The 20,930-nt window shown below is 37.7% G+C and overlaps 1 protein-coding gene across 5 annotated transcripts in view; it reads left to right on the forward strand.

Moving 5' to 3' along the window:
• The window catches only part of TBCK (TBC1 domain containing kinase), a 110,312-nt gene that overhangs the window by 69,092 nt on the left and 20,290 nt on the right, over positions 1–20,930 (forward strand). For all 5 annotated transcript variants that reach the window (XM_009481633.2, XM_075709304.1, XM_075709303.1 and 2 more), the window contains one exon: positions 7,063–7,238. In XM_009481633.2, coding sequence (XP_009479908.1) covers positions 7,063–7,238 — 176 coding nt within the window. The remainder of the gene's footprint in view (positions 1–7,062; positions 7,239–20,930) is intronic.

Genomic DNA, 20,930 nt, shown 5'->3' on the forward strand with positions numbered 1-20,930 from the left:
TTTCCTTAAAAATATCCTGAAGGCTAACAAGAGGAGAGCTATGCTAATACAAAGGTTGTCTACTTATGGCTCTTCAGAGATTGATCAGTTTCCTACGTATTTGGTCTGGTCAGATTTTCTGATTGTAGTTTTTTACAATTTTATACCTGTTATGTCTGGGAAACAGCTGAAGTGTCGTGTATCTACCATCCAGCTAGAAACTTAGATGGCATGATCTTTACTAATGCATACTGAGCTTCAGTATTTGCATATTACTTCTGTGAAACACAGTTTTAGGATAAAGGAGGTAAGTTTCACTAGTATTTGAGATTGCTAAATGTCTGCTGAGTCGGTGTTAGAAAGATTTTAACTAACCGTACAACACAGAAAAGCCAAAACAATGGTTTTGCTTCAAAAATTGAATGTTGGATGTTGTGTTGGTGGCACAAGTTCCTCATCTCCATGTATTTCTAACAAGTTTCTCCCCTAAGCTGATCCCTGCAGTTTTGTAAACCTGTCCTTTTATGCATCTTCTGTAGATGGTTATCATCTAGCTATGAAATAATGTTCATTCTTCTGCTGATCTGCTTTATTTCCCCTTATTCTTGTGTATCTCTCGGGTTTTGCATAGTAGCCTCCATCTGACTATTTCCATTATACAGTGTGCATTCATGTCCTTTTGCTCTTGGCCAGTATCCTAACCTGATGTTAGGGCAGGACCAGATGTCTTTAACATTTTGTTAGTTTGTAGAAGTGTCTGCTGTTAAACAGCCATGGCACACCTCATAAAACTGTTAAAAACATTACTTCCCTGTCAGAGCTTAGCTGACATTATAGTCTTTATGTAATCTATTTCGGTCTTCTTTCTCAGTAAGACATAGCATGTGGCCTTTGGTGGTTCACTTACAGTAAACCTTTACTCTTTGTAGTCATCCATCCTTCTGCGTCTTCCCTGCTCATCTTTATCACTGCAGGACAATATCATGTTCCCATACTGGAAGACATTCTTTATGAAACCTTTTCACTAAACTACTGAGTCAGAACAATTTTTACAATCATGAGTAAGAAAAGGATTCATGTTTGTGCTTTATGCAGTCTAATGTCTCAGGGAATAACTCACAGTGTTTACTGCTGCTTCTCTCTGCTCAGTACTTCGGTAAGTGTTGCATGAACTGGTTCAGACGACCGCATAACTGCAGGTACTGTAATAGTTGTACTTTCCATAACTCTCCTCTCAGCTTCTTTTGTTTATACACGGGCTGCAAACATACCTGCTGTTGGTCTCAGCAGAAGTGTCAGTATCTCACAGATATGTCATTTCTACTTGAATTATTATCTTTGTAACACCCTCTGCTACGGAACTCTTTATCTGGATACATTCTGAATTTCTCAGTCCTCGAACATCTCCTTTATGGATGAAGACAAGAGACCAACAAATTCTTTTTCTGCTCTTTGGACGTTGCATGTGATTTCATTACATAAAAGGAGAAGTCCTTCTTTTCCCAGTTTTTCTGAACCCTGATGCAGATAGTTGATGTGCTTTCACCAAGCAAGGGCCCGGACTATTTCATTTTTACACACTAATGGCTACTTGTGAGCATTCAGGCTCAAGAATAGTTTAAATTGTTGTCCTTCCAACAGCAAGATAACTGTCGCATGTACACTGAAAATGGTAATATCGTCCAGAGATAGTAAACAATATTGGCTGTGGGGAACTGTCTAGAGAATTTTTTATTCTAAGATACTGAAAGAATTGTTGAGTAATGTGCTCTCAGACAAGGTAGCCTGTCAATGCCGTATTGAAATTATTGATGCTTATTACAGCTGTGCAACATGCAATCTGTCTGAAGACATAATACTATAGTTTGTTCATTTGCTTCTGCATGCAGTCACTTTTCTAGCTGAGTGTAACTTCTGTACACCTGCTGTATTACATAAAAAAAATATGATGGCTCTTAGATTGACAGCGCTTGTGCTTCCAGCAGCTCTTGAAAGATGCACATCTTGCATCCATGTAGAAAGAAGAGCAAAGACTTCTATCTTATTAGCTGAAGAGTTTTAAAATTAATGACTGATATTTATGTTGCCTTTGACATTTTGTGCCAAGATGCTGATGTGTCTAAGTAAGACCAAATTACTATCCACAAAACAATGAAATAACACAACTCTCCTGTAATGTATGAAATAAATTATATAAAAGAGTAATTTTGCATTGACCTTTTCATTTATAGAAACCTTCTAGCAGTGATAGATACAGAGATGTTGGCTAGAAATGTCACTTCTCTTCCTAGATTTGTCCTTTTAAATATCTAGGCTTAGTGTATCTTTTTGTATGTCATCAGAAAAGAAGAGGTTTATGGCCTTTCACCTCTCTTTCTTCTCAGAGCAGGAGTCATGAGATCAAACTGACTGACTTGTTCAGCTTCCCTGCTTTTATAGCAGAGGTTTTCTGGCCTATTTATGTGGCTGTGTGGTGAAAGCTGATGTTGCCTGGCAGGGTAGTAATAAACTATTTGTGATGGAGAGGTCAAACCAAGCCCATAATTCTGGGCTGTTTCCAAAACGCAGAAGCAGTTTACTTTGGCCAAATTTCTTAACTGGTGTCCTGTTACTCAAAGAAAGGGCTCTGGAATTGATTAACTGCACACAAAGACTTGGTCTGTGTACATTTTCGTTAAGAAAGAGCTGTTCGTGTTATGTTTTACTCCGTTACTTTCTTTCAGTTGCTGTGAACAACGTATGCACATCCGGTTTTGCTGTAAAAATAAAAAATTTTATGTGCTTTTGTCACAGATGTATTGCCTTTAAACTGATGCTTTCTTTTTAACATCCGTTTCAAGTGTGGTCTACTTCTCTCCTGTATCTATAATAATAAACACTAGATATAAGTAGCTTAAAAAGCAGCTGTGTCAGGCTGCGCTGTCCTTTACAGTTGAGGCTGTTGACAGAGGCAGGCAGCGGCTTGGTAAGGAGTGATAATTTAGCATGAACAGAGCAAAATGAATAACGTCTTAGAGCAACCAGGGAGTTTAGTTCAGAAAAGGAGCAAAGTATTTCAGTAGGCTTAATATTAGGATGGGGCCATGGCAAAAGCAGGATATTACTGTTAGATTACTTTTTGTTTACTTTCCCCACCCCTACCTTTTTCAATTCCCGTATTATTTGCATATTTAGAAAACTCAGGAAAGGTCTTTTGATGACAAGTAGTGGAGTAATTAGCTGGTGCCATGGAATTGTTTCCTGTAAGGCTTGATTGCTGCTTGACTGTGAAATACTTGAGCTCAGTTGAGCCAGAACTCGTAAAACCAGTGTTTTAAAATGAAACTTGTGATTTTTAGTTCCTAGGTACTTGGGTGCCAACTCTGACTTCTTAAAATGCAGGTGCTCTGCACTTTTTGAAAACCAGACTGCCTGAAGAAGTGCTAAATTTTGAAATGAGAACTTATTTTTATAGTATTTATATTATGTTTAAAGTTAGCCTTACATTTTTTCAGTGCACACTTCACAGTTAAGGACAGCATGTTATGTCAGCATGTTTTCGTTACAGATTTTCCAGCAAAATAATTTATATGAATAAAAACAGAAAGCATGTGCTTTTTAAACTACAAAACACCCCAGTGCTGGGACCTTGGAGAGCACAGAGATGTTATATGTACATGAGTTGAGCAGGCCCTCCCTGTCCTTTCTAAATGTTTCTGTTTGCTTCTTGCTGATGCCTTGAGATTTATGCAGAGCCTGCTCTCAGAAGGATGTTCTTCTAAGTTGTTTGCACGTGACAAGTAGTCTGGCATCCTGGTGAGGTACTCTCTTTGCTTGTTCGTAGTCCCACTCAAGAATCTAGGCACTGGCTGGACATAATTGCACTTCTGACATACCCACAGTATGTTTTTAATAATGTGTAAGCTTTAATGTTTTCTGGCTTGTAACACAGTTACATGGGAGCAGAAAGAGTATAAACCAGATTAATACTGTGTGAATGCAAAGTCTTGTGCGATAAGAAAAGATGGACGTTTAATCAGAGACTGACTCATTTGTCATATGTTTGAAAGGGCATGGGAAGAAATCAGAATCGAAGTAGCACAGCAGACCCTTACTTATTAGCCAAAAGGAGGAGAAAAGATCTTATCCACCAAGGCTGCAAAAGATTGCATTGCATTTTAGTTACTGACAGGAAGTGATTTTTCTTAAACTGAAATTTCAAACAAAGGGTGAAGATGGGATTGAAGGTTACTCAAATGTGAAGCTTGTTCATGCAGTGTGACTAATAAATACTCTGTAACTATTTACACCAATTTAATGTTGTCTTAAAACAACGCAAGTAAATTCTTTTACTGCCAATGGTCTTGTCTCCCTTGTGGGTGATAAATGTTGACCATTCCCATATATATGCATACATGTGCCTATATGTGTACATTTTATTATTATTATTACTTGTGGAAACCACAATCTCCTTGTTATATTTTTATTTTGCGTTACTTAGAAGCAGATCAATTAATCAGCAGACTGTAAATTGATGTTAGGCTTTTGATGGCCTCCCTGCCAAACCATTTAGAATTCCCTCTTGTTCCATGGAATTTCACTTTCAGGCATGGCCAATGTCCTCCTGAAATGCTGCTTGGAAGAAATGAGAAACCAAACAGCCAAGAGTCTCAGAACAGACTCCTAAATTTTTTACTTACACCCTAATGTGTGAGAACTGGTTATCCTTTTTAGGGAAATCCATTGCTTTTCCAATTGTCTGAATGGATTCCTTCTGGAATTACAGAGCTCGTTTCTAGGAAAAATATTTTGATTATCTGTTTCAATGCTTAACTCTGTCAATCTCAATTTCTGCTTTCAGCTCTTTCTTGACTTTCTACTGCACATAGCGTTCCTATTCCATCCCCCAGTTCTCTGTTTTCAGTTTCAGATATTTGTAGGCTATGATGCTCATATTTCTCATGGTATTAATTATTGTTGTTCAGATTTTATTTTTTTTTTTACTGGCTAAATTCTGCTTTCATCTCACTTATTACAAAAGTACTACTAATGTTTCCTTAGCTAAGAATCTCAGGAGACAGGGCCATAACTCACAGTTATAGCAGGCTCTTTACAGAAAAAACAAAAGCCATAAATGTACTACAGTCTTGAACTGAAATTCTCAACTTTTTATAAATAAAATGAGTCTTCAGAAATGTAGAGAAAGTGTGACTGTAATGACCATGCTTCAGAGCGTATTCTGAGTTCTAGGAATAATAACCAGTGAAAGGCGTCTGCTGTCTTTACCTGAATTCAGAAATTGTGTAAAATTCTCCAGTTGCGTGGATTTTCCTTGGGAATGATACTAAATAACAACCTTCCATTACAGTATGTTCAAAATGAAAAATCGAATATGTTTTCATCACAGAATGAAAAATTGTTAGTTACTGTTGAGACACCACATTGTCCATTTACCTCGGGCAAATATTATCCCAAGTAGCTAGGGAACCAGGTATAGTTAAGGAAAATTATGATTTACTTTCACATCCACAAAAAGGTTTTAGAGCTAGAATTAAAATTAGGTAAACCACAGCTTCAGTCCCAGATTTTTCAGAATTTCAGAAGCATGCTGTCTTCAGTGGAAGTCAAGTATATGCTGCAGGTTGTATCCTACCTGAATATAGACAGCTTTTTGAATGGGAGATTAATAGATCACATCATTCATTCAGACTTTAAACAAAATAAATAATCTCATCCAACTGGAATATTCTGCCCCAAGCTTCAGTTTCAGCTTCTTTTGCTCACCACCTTGCTAATGATTGAGGTTTCTAACTCCCTGATTGATGGCAATGCATCAAATATATTGATGATAATGAATGATTGATGGCAATGCATCAAATCCATTAGAGATATACAGATAAAGCTTGGCTATAGTACCTCTGTTTTCTTCATAGAAGCTGATGCTTCAATCTTCTAAATTGTGAGTGCTGTAATGAGTCATCCAAGATGCTTGGGACAGACACAAGAAGTGCCAATATACCCATGTTGTTTGTCTGACGCACTACACTAGGTTTGTCATAAATTGCATGCAAGCTAGGATAACTTTTCTCTTCATGAGACTGCAGACAGGAGATGCAAAACTAACCAGTCTTTTTATAGTGGTAGAAGAGTAAATGGCTTTTATGTTACATCTTGTTAGAAGATAGATACATGTAGGATGCTTAGTGTTGCAAAAATTATATTTGTAATAGGCTTACTTTTGTGAGGTGTTTTTCTTATGCAAAATGTGCAAACTTTCATTATGCTTTGATAATTTTATTTGACCATAGCTTATTTTAGGATGCTTCCCATTTGATGGGTGTCTGCTTTCCTCCCAGGTTAATTAATACTTTGTCACACATGGCGCTTCAGTCCTTCAGCCAGAATGTTTCACTGTGAATATCTGGCTGGGTTTTGGACTGGGTTTTTTTTTTGTTGTTGTTGTTGGGTTTTGTTTGTTTAAAAAAAAAGCTCTAAAACAAATCCATTGTGTTTGTGATCAAGGACAAACTAGTGTTGAGAACTCCTGTTTTCCACGAAACAGGTAACATTTAGCTTTGTCAAAATGGTAGGCCACACAAAGTTCAACAACTGAAAGCTTTCAGTCTGGCTTGTAGCAGTATTTAACTGATAAATAAGACAGTTCATCCAAAAATCCTGACGTCCATACATGGCATGAAGTGTACTTTTGATGTACTGCATGTACTTACATTTAAGAGTCAATAGTCTGACTTGCAAAGATATTTAATGAAGATGCCTTACAATGACTAGGCTTTGATTATACTCCTGTCTCTGCATTGGTTAAAGTTCTGTTATGCTTCTCTTAAATGGATTTCCATACTTCACTAGGGATAATGTCAATGCTTAAAATGTCTTTGCTAGTTTTTAATACAAAATTTCTAACTGTTTTTTTTAATGGCAAAATGGTTTTGAAAATTACATGCCCTTTAAAGGGGGGGGGGGGGGGGGAGAGAGAAACAGGTATAGATGGATATATGTATATTTAGCAACGTCATAGCTAGGTTAATTGGCTTTACTGATTCTTCACGCTTCCATTTCTTGTTTTCTCTTTAAATCCCTGATCAGAGATTGATATTGAGCGTTGTGTTCGTGAGTCAATCAACCTGTTTCGCTGGACCCCGAAGAGTGCTACATATAGGCAATATGCACAACCTCCACGGCAAGCCAGTGAGAGCAACTGCACAAGAAGTTCAATGTCCTGCTTTTCAGCAGATTATCAGGAAGCTCCTCGAAGTGACCTAGTAAGTGACCTGGGAATTGGAGGGGGGAGAATTGTTTAGATTGGATGTTTCTCCATCCCAGGTGGGTTTTTTTCTCTTTAAAATTTGTACAGGAAGAAAATACCCATCAAACCTCAGTTACTGGCATTTTTGTTGTTACTTCCAAGCGCAGGGGTTTGACACATTCATTAGATGTTCTGATTTGCTTGTCAGTTAGTGCACAGTGTTACAGCCTATGCCATATTATTAATTTTGATAAACAATCCAATGCAATGAATGAGAATTAACTGAAAAGTTGTTGGGTTTTGGTTTTTTTTTTTTTTTAACTTCACTGCTTTGAACTCTAGCTTCTTTGATGTACATGCCAATAAAATTATTTCTTCTTGTGCCGTATTTCTGCCTCTCCCAAATCCTGCTCTTTCAGTTCTGTGGTGTTAGTTACCGCAACAGACCAATGTCCACAACTCACCTGCAGAATTACAAACAGGCTTTATCTTAGGAGAACAATAGTAAAAAGAACAGTTTCCCAGTGAGAAATAGGTAACTGGAAAGTGATGCAGGCAGCTCTGGCTGCTTTTTCCATCTTTGCATGTCAGGTTAAAGGTATGGCTCAAGTTATTTTGAGAAGGTAGTATGTGAGTTATGCCTGTGTTTGTCTTGGCAAAGAATAACTAGTGGCTAAGAGTGTATCTGCATTAAATAGATACTCAGTTTAGCAGAGATATGTTTCCCTTCTCTCTCCAGTAAAAGCTGATGGTTTTCTCTTGTCAAATACATGATCTGAAGAGGGGTGATTTGAAATTATTCCTTTCCTTCCTCTCAGCAGTAGAAATCTAGTCAGTCTCTTAAAAATTAAACAGTTTTATTTTGAGTTTTTTCCTTCTACAATCAGAATTCATTCATGAGTATATTACAATAATAGGGGAAGGATATATAGACCTGCCATATCTGTTTGGCATTAGGTTTTAGTCTTTCCATCTGTTTTTCCTAACTACTAAGAAACTGAGAAGTGTATTGTCCCTCCAGTGTATCTTACTTTTTAAGTAGTCCTTAGACCTGAGTCTGATATTCAGCCATTTTCTTGTTTTTTACTTTAGTTTTGATTTTATTTCTGTTCCTGTATTTTCTGGAAGCCTTAGCCACAAATCCAGGAATCCAAGTGCTTGACATGCAAATGCAAAACAAAAGGAAACTCCAAAGAGCTTATTTAAGAAATAATAGGTGGATGTAGAAGGGCAATTAGGAAGAAAAATTAAACGACAGGAGAATACTGGTTGTTGTCATACAGGAATTGTAGCCAACACAACTGCTGCTGTGCTGTTCTAGAGATATGTAGAGAGACCTTCTGAAGGAGCTAAGGGCTGCACATTCACAGACTAATTCAGGTAGGACCTTAGGTACAAATTCCTGCAGAGAACAGGCCCAACACTGAATTCAGATGGGGTTGCCCAGGGCTTTTTTGTCATGAAAACTTCCAAGGAAAGAGATTATGCAGTCTCTCTTGGCAGCCTGGTCCGATGCCTGACAGCGCTAACAGTGAAAATGTTTTTGTGTATGTGCTAGCTTTTCTTTAATGTTATATGACAAGAGAGTAAAAAGGCAAGGCTCCTTTATCCTGAGGATGTGCTTGTGTTTTTCTGTGTCAAAGCAAGAGTGAAGGGACTTGGAAATAGCAAGGAGGGAGATGGGAGAAAGAAGCAATGGTCTACTGAACTGGTAAATAGAACAAAGGTTTATATTTGTAGCAAAGATAAAAATCTATTATTTTGGGTCAAGCAAAGTTTCTTTCAGTATTCTTCCATTTCCTGAGAAATTTTTGGGGTGTTTTTTTCCTGACAGTAATTTTATTTTCATACCAGAAATTGTGTGTGTTTATAGTGCCAGTAACTAGGCTCATTCATCCCACAATTTCCAAGAAATTAAGCTAATGTTTTTGGTATGTTATAGAGAAGAAAAATAAATACCATAACTTCTATTGCCTTCTCTTTCATTTCTGCTTTTTTCTACTTAACAGCAAAGTGCTTTTCATTTACTGCAGTGTTACTGATGATTTAACTTCTTTTGAAACTCAGGTGTATTGGATCTTTTGGGTACTGCTGTAGGGTGGTGTTTTTTTAGCTCATCATATGGAGCAGTGCTATGTGACTTATATAGAAATATGTGAACATATTCAAGTTTTGAGACAGATACATACAAGCTAAGTATGTTGCGGTTCTGTCAGGAGCCATACTTCAGACTTCGAAAATCCTGTGTAGTGTGAGGCACTAATGAGCTACCTCTCACTTGTGACCAGTTCTACACTTCTGGATATTTGTCTTTATAAGATGACATGTCTCAGGGGTTTGAGCAACATTGCTAAAAAAAAATTGGAATCATTGGTGAAATACACTATTTATACCCAAATGTGTTTGGGGTTGTTTTGTTTCTTTTTTTTTTGACCTTAATCCTGGAACTATCTCTCTCCTTCTTCAGACATGTCCTCTACTGGTGTTTGCTGCCATGGGGAAACTTTCTTCCTACTTGAAAGCAGTGAAATCTGAGTTCAATCTTTAGTACCCACAGTAGCCTTTAATGGTTTTCCTAAAACACTGTTGTGTCCTTGCTGGTCAGTCTAGCTCTTAAAAAAAACTACTTTGCTGTTTCCCCACCTATTTAGTTGGTCATTATTTGGACAAGCACTTTGCACTACATTTGTATCTCCAGTTTTATATTTGTGGGTCACCTATGTATTTGAGGGTGGGTAGGGTAGGAAACAATTCCTTTGTAAACAAAGCTGTGGGTTTGCTTCTGAAGGTAATTTATGACTTCTTGAAACATTGTTTCATGTATTTAATTCTAAACACCAGCTGTCTCCTATATTTGTATTTTCCTTCTAAGCTGCTTCAGTTTTTTAAGTACTTTTTATTGGCTACTCAAATATTTGTGTGTATCTGCATGTTACGGTGCTTTGGTTAATAATAACATGAGAAGTATTTGCCCCTGGGTGAGCACATTTCTCCCTAAATCAGTGGCCAGTAAACCAAAACTGTTTTGACTCTTTTTATCACTAGCATTGCTTAGTTTTCACGTTAGTGGCATCTATTTGCAACTTCATAAATAGGCTTGGGTGCTCTCTTCCCTCCTGGACTTCTGTGTTGCTTAATCTTTTACTCTTTCAGCCAGTAAGCATATTTCTACTGAGATAAAATCTCAAGGAGGAAATAGTTTCAGAGAGAATGAATGTACATCTTAAGTGGTTTTGCATGTTTATTCTGAGAAAGATAAAATGTCAAAAATAAGAACAGAAAAACCCTTTTAAAGTCACTACCAAATTTTAGTAGCAGTTTAGTCAAATTTATGTCTGTAATTTTTTCTTGACCAGTACACTGATGTGTGGTTTTTTGGGTTTTTTTTCTTACTCTTCCTGAAACTTATCTTCATCCCCTGGAAACTCCCAAAGTGTTTTTCTTGCATGTCCAGGAGTTAGAGACAAATAACACTTATCATGTAACAATTTTCTGCTATTGCTGTATCTCCCTTAATATAGTACATGTACACTCTCTCCAGCTATCTGTATGGTTCTAAAAGCAGGAGAGTTATGCAGTTTCTTTATGAATGTCTGCTAAGGTGTGGCAGGTGGACTCCCAGAAATCCCAAGGCTGATACAATTATGCCTTCGTTTTGGTCTTCTACCACCAATCCTCTTTTCAAGGGTGTGAGTTCGTGATGGGAATGAAAGCATTCAACTGGAGAAAAGTCTATCAGATGCTTATTGATCTTCGCACTGATTTAAATGCCACCGGTCCGGTTCAGCTTTTCTTTTTTGATGAAGTAGAAATACCTAAGCAGGAAGGTGACTTAATAGCTTGATGAAACAGTACAAACATGAAAAACGTTTGTTTTTATCAAAAATAGTATGAGCAAGGTTTCTCGATGGTAACTTTTCTTTGCAGATAATCAAGGGTAGCTTGTGTGACAGACTGCCTACAGATGGTAATTCAGGTCTATTTGCACTAAATACGCCAGTGCTCTGTTGCTTCTAATTTCCTGTGTGCACCTAGGATATATTTGTCCATATAAAATGTATTGGCTAGGTTTATATTAAGCCCTTGAATAACCAGTGTGTAAAGTCCATCTATTCTTCTAAAAGAAGCATGATGAGTAGTGTATACCAACATTTGTGTTCCACTGTGCAAGCTAGGAAACGTCCAAGTGCAGTGGTGCAAAGTCCATGCTGCTCACAACGGCTGTTATATATATTCTGCCTTAAGGGTCTTCTGACTGCCTTGACACATTTCAGGTTTGTTTTGTGTTCTGTTTTTGTACAGAATTTTTCTGTTCTGTTTTTGTACAGAATTTGGTTTTGGTTTCTTCTTTCATTGTTCTACTACTCAACAGAAAACTGTTCCTCAAATTTGTCTTTAGTTCACCTTGTGCAAAGCATTAACTGATCAAGATCTGAGTTAATGTTTCTAATTTATTTTACATGTGCCTTTGATGCTTCTGTTCTTCGGATTGTAGCTGCCAACAGCTTGAGTGAGAAGCTGGATTTATTTGTCAATTTTGAGATGAGTTGGTTAAAATGCACTTTTTTATGTCACTCTCCTGTGAGTGAATAAACAGTTCACTGTTTAGTTAGGCATGTCATAAGTTCATCACATTCTGGCAGATATTTTTAGGAATTGGTGAAAGCTTCAAAACTTTCTCTGTGTATTTGCTAGCTTTTCAATGTTTTTTTTTTTTTTATACTCATAAACTAGGCAGCCAGCAACCAATAAGTGGGGAGTGTAAGGAAACGTCTGCTTCCAGTGCTTTGGTTCTGCAGATTAAATGAGCTAAAGGAAGCCTTTTTTAGCACTTTCTTTGCTCTGCTTGGTTTTAAAAATATGAATGTATATTCTTAGGTTTTAGGACTTTTTCTGATAGCAGATAAGGCATTAAATCAATTACTAGAGTGGATAAAACAAGAAATATATGGCTTAGGAATTAACTGATGTTAACTGTTAATTTAAGAGTCTCTAATGAATGTTGTGGTTGTTTAAGTTGTAATATAAATAGCAATTATTTTAATTGAATGTAAACTCATTGGAACAAATGTGCTGTGTTTTTTCTTAGTTGAGGCAGATTTGAAGGAGTGTGTTTATAATAATCTGAATATTTTTTATATGAGACTTTAATAGTTTGTTAGACACTCACTTAGACCATATTTAAGAATTGTAAACATATTTTGTACAGACTTGGTTTCCGAGTCTCCCTGGGACGTGTGTGTTTGCTGTGAATGTAAATGGGGCAGTCGGAGCAGCCAGAGCGCTCTCTGCTGCAGCCTTAGGCTCAGGTTCTGGATTCACTGATTGTCCATCTAGCCCTTCCTCACAAGCCTTTGCGATTATACCCACTTTGAAGTTGAAAGATGGGTGTATTTGACCTTTCTGACCTCCCACAATTGGGATTCCATAACTGATTAACAAATGTGCTGGCGGGGAGGGGGTAATTATACCTGTAAAATTAATTAAAAAAAAAAAAAATCTAGCCAGTTCTCTCTGTGCATCTTGTAGGAATGTTCTTTCTTCTCCCCCCTGCCCCCAATTTGGAAATTGTTTTAAAAACAGATTCTGGGTTTGATAGCCTTTGATCAATTAAATATTAGGAGGTTCATTTGTCTTTTTTTTTTTTCCCAGTTTTGCCATATTACTGGAGAAAAGAAATTTACTTAAAAAAATCATAAGCAGTAGCCACTGTATGGCAGAATAAGGAATATCGCAGCTATTGTCACCATCCTTTAAGGTGTGGAAGCTGTTGACAAATGAGCTGTTTACCAGATAAAGAAAGGATTGGGCTCATAATAAAGGAGTAAACACAACAGAACAGTGCATTCCAGTTTGCTACAGCTGTTAAATAGTTTGGATTTGAGCCAACTCTGGTTTTCCCTTCTATGCTCAATCTTATCCCCTGTGGAGTGTATTCTGTGAGAAGACATTGTCTGAAATGCATAGGGTAGCACTGGTAACACAGTCTGAGGTCAGTCCTTGCCAAAGTAAATTATTGAAATATTGAAATGAAAAATGGAGGAAAACCAGAATTTCCAAAGTCTCTCTGGCCAGTGTTACATCTGCCCAGCCATACTCAATACTTAGCTGTAGCTGAGTTTTATTTCATACTTTGTTAAATAATCCATATTTTATCAAAAAAGAAGTGCAGTGTGTATGTGAATTTACTTTAGGAGAGAAGTAACACTCAGAATAGCCCATGGAGTGTGCTAAAAATATGCTTTAGTACCAGCATGGGTCTAAAAAGTTCAATGCTTTGTTCAGCTTCTGATCAGCACAGTTAGATACTGCAGAGAGAAATGGTCCACTTGGTATTATATTTTTTTTATGGGTGTGCTTGTACCATTAGAAGGCAATGGAGTTTGGGAGAAATTTTTGAAGTCAGGTTTTAGAGAAGTAAACTCAAGGATCTTAGTAGTTTATGTCTCACAGAAATATGCTGAGGTGCACAGACATAGCTACCTCCTGCCACTCACAACAACTCTTAATTTCAGCATGCATTAACTCCTGTGTATGCCATATATTGCTGTTGCGCAAGTTATGTTGTAGAGCACAGCGCCGTGTAACCATGCTATTGAGAAAATGTAGTAAAAATGAATTTTCATGACATGGGGAGGGGGTGTATTATGTTGGAGATACTTATTCCTATCAAAGGCCTAAGGTGTATTTTTTCTTCTACTCCCGAGTCCTCTGTCCTACCCTATTCTTTTTCTCTATATTGGTCTCTGTAGGAGCCCACCTTGGGCTAACCTTGAATCCAGGATTCCATCGCATCCCTTTCTTAATGCACCTCAGGCCAGGCTAAGTGCTGTGTGTTTTCTCAATTGAGTCAGGATGCAGTGTCATTATGCTCTAACTTTATTAGGAAGTGCAGTGAGAGGATGAAAAAGACTTTCCTGAATGCAGCTGTCTTGCCTGGTGCTGTTGCTGCATTCTTGCAGTTGATAGCCTAGTACAAATTGGCTGGTCGCCTATGTGATCGTGTCAACATCATCTTAATGTCCTAGTAAAATTGTTACAGCTAGCTATATGTATTTGCTCATCTACCATTGTCACCAGTGGAAAATCTGATTTTCAAGTATGTGTGACAGCATAACTAGAAGAAAGAGCGCATACTGATTTCAAAGTTGAACGTGCAGCTAAAGTTAGTCACAGAGCCCATCCTGCAAACATAAATTAACACATTTTAGGTTGATGGGCTTAAATGTTTCTGTTGATGCAAGAATGATACCTTACATATATCTCACCAAAGCTTGGGCCTGGGTTTCTAAAATGAGCAGTGGTACAGAAATCCAAGGAGATTGATGTGAAAAGCACATACAGCTTACAGGGTAACTGTCTGGCTAATCATATTTTCAAACTTTTTGACAATTACTCAAATTCAGCACTCCTCTTAATAGTCGCCAGTTAAGGTAGAACCTTAACGGTATGTTTTGCTCTTTGGCAGGCTTCACAGTGGTAAATAACTGAAAATGTCCCAGAGCTGTGCTGCCATTGTTAATGCCAGTTCAGAAAACAGGAATCATGGATAAATAGCAGCTGCGGTTGAATCCTGAAAAAAGATGGATTGTCTAAATCCAAGGTCTCTGACACCAAGTGACATACACGATCACATTGTGAGGGAAAGGAAATGCCCCTTCCAGTTGCAGTTTGCATTGAGATGTGATATTAAATTCCTGTTGTTTTTGTGTTTAAAGAGGGCAAGGGAATCTCTGACTCTTCGTATTCTTAAGATTCTGTAATATTTTTTTATCCAAGTAATACAATTTCTTGTCAAGGAGAGAGCATCTGTCAAGAGGAAAAGAGGCACCGATGGAAAGGGGGGAAGGCTTGCAAGATCATTCTTGCTGCTGCTTTTACTTCAAGTTTTATTTCATGTTAAAGCATCTTGTGGGTATTTTCAGGCATGACTGGATTATGGCTTGGCATTGTATTTTAAAAGGGTTCCCTGCAGTGGTGAGGAGTGTTTACCTGTTTTATCATATCAGAGGCAATAACTGATGAGACTTTGCAGCACGTCTGCCTAGCTGCATGCAGGGAATAACTTGTCTTTCTGCTCTGCTGACTCAGCTTATTCACACAATTATGTTATTCCAGGGAGAAAGAGAGAAATGTTTCCTTAATAATGGGCTACTTTGGCAACAGAGTTCACTTACATTTTTCCTAGACTGCCTGCAATGGTGTATGAAGACATTTGGAGGATGTTTGTGAATGACAATTGGCTAAAAGTTGCTGTTTGCACACTCCTTAAGGTGTGGGTTCTGGAGCAGGGAGCTTTGTCGGGGAGTCAGGGTGGTGGAGGAGGTGGAAGAGTACAGCTTGCAAAATGTACTTGCAAAATTAAATGGAGCAAACTTAAGAAATAGGAAGTAGAGGGAGATAGGGAGCATCGAGAAGGTAGACACCAATGTCTTGACTTGGAAATATGAGAAGCAGAATATGATGGCAAGTGAGGACTGAATCTGAAGAGTAAGAATGAGTTTTCTGGAGAGGTGGTGTAGAGAACAGTGGCTCTCAAGTGTCTGAAAAATTTTAGAAAACAGTTCCTAAAATCTGGAAGTTTGGCTGCTCCTCCTTTTTATAAGTGGTCCTGACTGAACATCAAAAAACATTGAAGCCTTTTTGTATGACCCTTTGCTAGTAATGGTCATAAAAAATGGTGGGGGAGCAGAGGGGAAGAAGGATTAGGGATTGTGTCAAGACTTGTATTTGGTTAATATTTATTTATGATCATTAGAATACTTCCCTGCCTGTATAGGCCTCTTTCTGTCAGTAACAGTGGATTTAAGCATCATTCTTTCTCAGTTGGTACAGGAGATACATACCTTTTTTTTATCAGGCCATCAAAATTCAAGAGAGCAATAGGAGTCATTCTACTTGTTTAAAAACAAACAAAAACACCCCACCAAAAATAAACATGCAAAGGACAGTGTTCCTAGGGGATTAAGTACTGCCTTCATCTACTTAATTATGAAGGATATAAACAAAAGCATTTGCATGGAAACTACTAAGTACAAACATGCTGGTAATGACTGGTTTCAGTCATAAAGTCCTTTTGGATGATGCAGCTAAAATCCAGTGTTCTTATTTGGCATTGTTTTCAGATGCTTCCTGAAAACTGACTCTGCCTGTCGTGAAAACTGCTTTTTTGATAAAAACACAATAGCAGTGGCTTTGCCTACAAATCTGTCCTGAAGAGTCCTGTTCTTCGTGCTTATTCTCCCTCTTCTTTTCTACCAGTTGTTTTCATCTGACTGCTATATTTTAATTGGTATAAAATAGAATCACAGAATCACAGAATGCTTTGGGTTGGAAGGGACCTTGAGAGATCATCGAGCCCAACCCCCCTGCAGTGAGCAGGGATTGAACCTGTGAACTTGGCGTTATTAGCACCATGTTCTAACCAACTGAGCTAACCCGGCTGGTCAAATAGTGCTACTATATATAAATATATTTATCCCAAAGTTTATATGATGGCACTGTGACATTGAGTATTATATCTAGGTGGAATTCACTGTAAAAAATATACTAGCTTTCTTCTATTATGGTTATTTAAAGTAAAAACAAGCACAAACAGCAATGTATTTCCTGTAAACTAGTGTGACCCTTGATTCAGAGCTGCATTTGTTTGTGGTTGCTGTGTGAATCTGCTGTTGTCTCTTTCTCTGATCAACTCTTCAGAAATCTTTTAAAACCGTTATCTTCTAAGCTAGTATTAAAATGTTTTTGTTGTCGTATTCCTAGATATACCTGCACACATTGATTTCAGAAACAAGACATTATGTTCTGAAAATAGGGAATGACATCTTCCATGAAGCATGTTTCTTCATGAAGGACTTTGATACTTTGAATAGATTATTTTAGTTGAACACCAGATTTTAATTATACTGACTTTCAGGCTGAAGTTCCTTCCCTATTAAATTTGCTGCAATAAGTTTTGCCAACTTCAAAGACAAAAGGGGGGAAACCCTGCTTCTACTTAGATAAAGCTGTCCTTTCCATGGATAAAAAGTTGCTTTATAGCTCCTGTGTTTATCAGATGGGACTGTTAAGTTCAGGTTCAGCAGAACTAAAGATACTTGCTTATTTTCTCAAAAAAAAAAAAAAAAAAAAAATTATATCTTCATTTAATAGCCAGGATAAAATGCTTGTAAGAGATTACAGGCTAATGGAAAAATAGATAGGAGCTATGATTGTGCCAGCCTCATATGCTGGAGTGCTTTAATCTTTCTAAAGCTTGACTTCTAATTTGAGAATGCTTAAGCAGCTTTAATTCCTAATATTAAAAAAAAATTAAATTCTTATTAAGAGCAGTAAATGCATATGGCTTAGCAATTCCCAGGCCTATTTGAAAATTAATGGAGTGAGAAGAATAAGTACTTTGAAAGTAAAGAATTTAGGGTGTTGTCAGAGAAACTTCTGGGAGGCAAGGAGACCTCAGACTTCAGCTTAAGTACTCTTTTTCCTATTACCAGCCTGCTGATTAAGCAGTCTTACCTGATTAACAACTTATTGTAGCCGACCAGTCTAAGGCAAGATTCATGCTTGAAATTAAGATATGCTAAAATAAATATCCTTTTCTTTGCAGGAAAACAGGTGAAACAAGTAGTAAGCTCAGTATCTTAGCATGTGTAGACTTGTGGGGATGTGTGTGTGTGAAAATGTGCGTGTATCTTTCTGATAATTCTTACCTTTTTGAAGTAATGACAGGCAGTTCATCTTTGTATGTGAACACAGTTCTCAATTTCAGTGCCAAGGTCAGTATACAATTTCTTACACTACCTCTAAAACCATGAGTACATTGACGAAACTGTTGGAGCGTTACACAAGAGTGTAACTGTATTTTTAGCTACCCTCTGGCACTGTGCTTAAAGTAGAGCTTTTGCCTTTTTTAAGAAAGAGTAAGGGGGTTTTTTTTAGACATTATATACCATGTCTGCCTTGGAAAAGAGTAAATAGATCACAGCAAGAAGGGTAATTGAGGGGAAGAAACAAGCGTCTTGTATATGTGATACGCTATTTGGTCTTAAGCTTTTCCCAGTGGATATCCTGGCTATTTTTTTTAATTGTCCTGTTTGTATACACACACACACACAGAGCCCCCCACCCATAGAGTAGTAAGTATTACTAGCATGGAAATTTTGGTTTGTGGGATAATCCTTATGTTTCTTTCATTGTTTAAAACAAACAAAAAATTGCAGACGACAAATTCAACAAGATATTGTAAGTAGCTGTCCTGAGATGTGACTACCTGCAACTTAATTTATCTGAAATCAAAATCTCAGTTGGATACTACTTCCTGTTCACAATTTGTTGAATATTTGCAAATAATTACTAAGAGACTGTCAGTGCCATAAACTTTTTCTGAGAGTAGCTAACCTTACTCAAAGGATTTGGTTTTAAGTGGGCCCTCTCCTTTCTTTTACCTACTGTTCCTTCTCACATTCTTCACAGATGGAAACCAATGCTACAGTGACGTAATAAAGCCTAAATAGGGAATTGAAGCCAGCAGTCAGGACAAATGTTAAGCATCCTGTCTGAAATGTCGGCCTGCATCTTGTGTGTCTTCTCTTAGTTGGCCAGGCTGAGGCGAAGAGAGTAGTCACTGAGGTGGTAGACAACAGCTGGAACACTGTTGTGGAGAGGAGTAGGAAAGGTGTTAAAGGTTCAAAAGAATCTGCAAGATTTGGGTACTCAGGGGTTATGACAGCCTCAAGAGCTGTCTGAACTCAAGTCTGGTGCCAAACTACAGGTATCTGTAGCAGGATGGTGGTATGAAGAGGAGGTGTGAGGAGGACTCGGTAGAAGGATTGACAGCTTGGTGTTAGCGGTGTTTAGCTTGTGCTGACTGACAGTTCATTAGAAAATTCCTGTGAGAAAATGTCTGACATGAAATATAGTTGTTACCAGATACAGTAGATAAAGTTGAATTTTTAAATGTAATTAGGAAAGATGGTCTTATAAGTGCATGCACATATTTCACTTTGCAATTTAAAGGAAATAAATTAGTCTGATAAAATAGTTGTTAAAGAATTGATTCAGCAATTCTGTTTCCCACAAGTCTGTCGAGGAGCTTTAGGCTGCAGCTTTATTCAAAGCCTATATAGAGATACTGTATCACTAAATATACCATTTAGGCAGATCTGGACATACTAGGTGAAAAGGACAGCAAAGACGGTTGTAAAATTCACAGTTGAATGTGTTTCTCCATATTTTCAACCCAGTTAAAGGAAAAAAATGCTTGTCCTGGTTATTAAAACCTATTCACAGGACAGATGGTGTCTACCTGTGGAGCACTTCTTGTGGCTTTATACTTTAAGATAAGGAGAAAATGTTTTTGTGTCGGTATAGGTGAAATTTGACTGGTTTGTTTTCTGCTGTAGACTTCATGCTTTCCTCTTAAACTTTTATTCTTTCCTGAGGCGTTCATCCCATCTGCTGAATTAGGCAAGAATTGTACAAATAAAAGTAGAAAGTGGTTGTGTAATTAAGAGTCCATCATAATGTAAATGTCTCTCCAGAAGACTTCAAGTCATTTCAGCCAGCTTCATGGGAATAGTCCACATTTATAATGCCTGACTTTGCTACCTGAGTGTTCATTGTTACCTGTAATCGTCTGACCTTGCTTCAAGGATTGTACTCTTTTTGCAGCAGACTTGCTTCCCTTCCCTCCTTGGTGGTGTTCCACAAATGTTCTCCTGAGGGAGAAGCTGTTGTCTGAGGAGGGTGTAGTGATGTCTGCCAGTTTTAGTCATCAGGCAAATTAAGCTGCCTCAGCCAAATGTGTATTTATGTAATCACTACTCTTTCTACGTTACTACCTTTCTTGGATATCGCATACTTGTGTCTGCTGTGAATCCCCTAGACATGGACTGCCAAATGAATTTGGCAAGTCTGAAGTTTGTCAGAAGAGTTTGACTTTGTTCCTCCTCCCCTTTGATGCAATTCATTTCCTTGGACTCCTCTTGGGGAAATCCAGCTACTCAGCTGGGAGGTGGCTTTAGACAGCAACTGGGAGTTGACTGTGTCTTCTGTCACAATGTTATTTTTATGGAAACAGGTCTCCCTTGAGTATTGGCTGTTCTGTTGAAACAAATAATACATTATCCAGAAAGTCAAGCACTTTTCTGATTATAAAGGACCACGACCTGTATTATTCTGAACTTGAGAGGAAATCATGTGCCAAGGCTAGCAATTTGTAAGTTCCTTTGTTTTGAATGCTATCATATACAATTGAAAAGGCAGTTTGGTGGGCTAAAATATTCCCTGAGGTAAAGTTACCGATGTTGTTTGTCATTTTGAGTGCTTTTTGATAACCTGCTTTGATAACCAGTGAAGGTAGTTCTAGCTGCGGAAGGACTAAGAAGTCGTCTTTCTGGGACATAACTCGGGAAAATATGTGTATGCCTCTGTGTTCTCTCTAGCATGTTCTCTAAACCTGTAATAGTCCTCAGATTAAATGAGAAACTAGAATGTTTAGAAACCAAAACAAAAGCTAGAGCTAACAACAGTCAGCTGGGCTAATACTAATTAGTAATGCCTCCATTTCCATCAGTGTGTTACTGCTGTTCTCTGGAATTTTTTTCACAGGCTATAAGCACATAATGTCTTGAATCGGTGTGATCACTGCAATCTAAAAGGAGATGACAGAAATGGAATATTTTTTTCAAAGCAGAAAATTTGCTAC

This window comes from Pelecanus crispus, chromosome 4, assembly GCF_030463565.1.
Source record: "Pelecanus crispus isolate bPelCri1 chromosome 4, bPelCri1.pri, whole genome shotgun sequence".
NCBI classification, from domain to species: domain Eukaryota; kingdom Metazoa; phylum Chordata; class Aves; order Pelecaniformes; family Pelecanidae; genus Pelecanus; species Pelecanus crispus.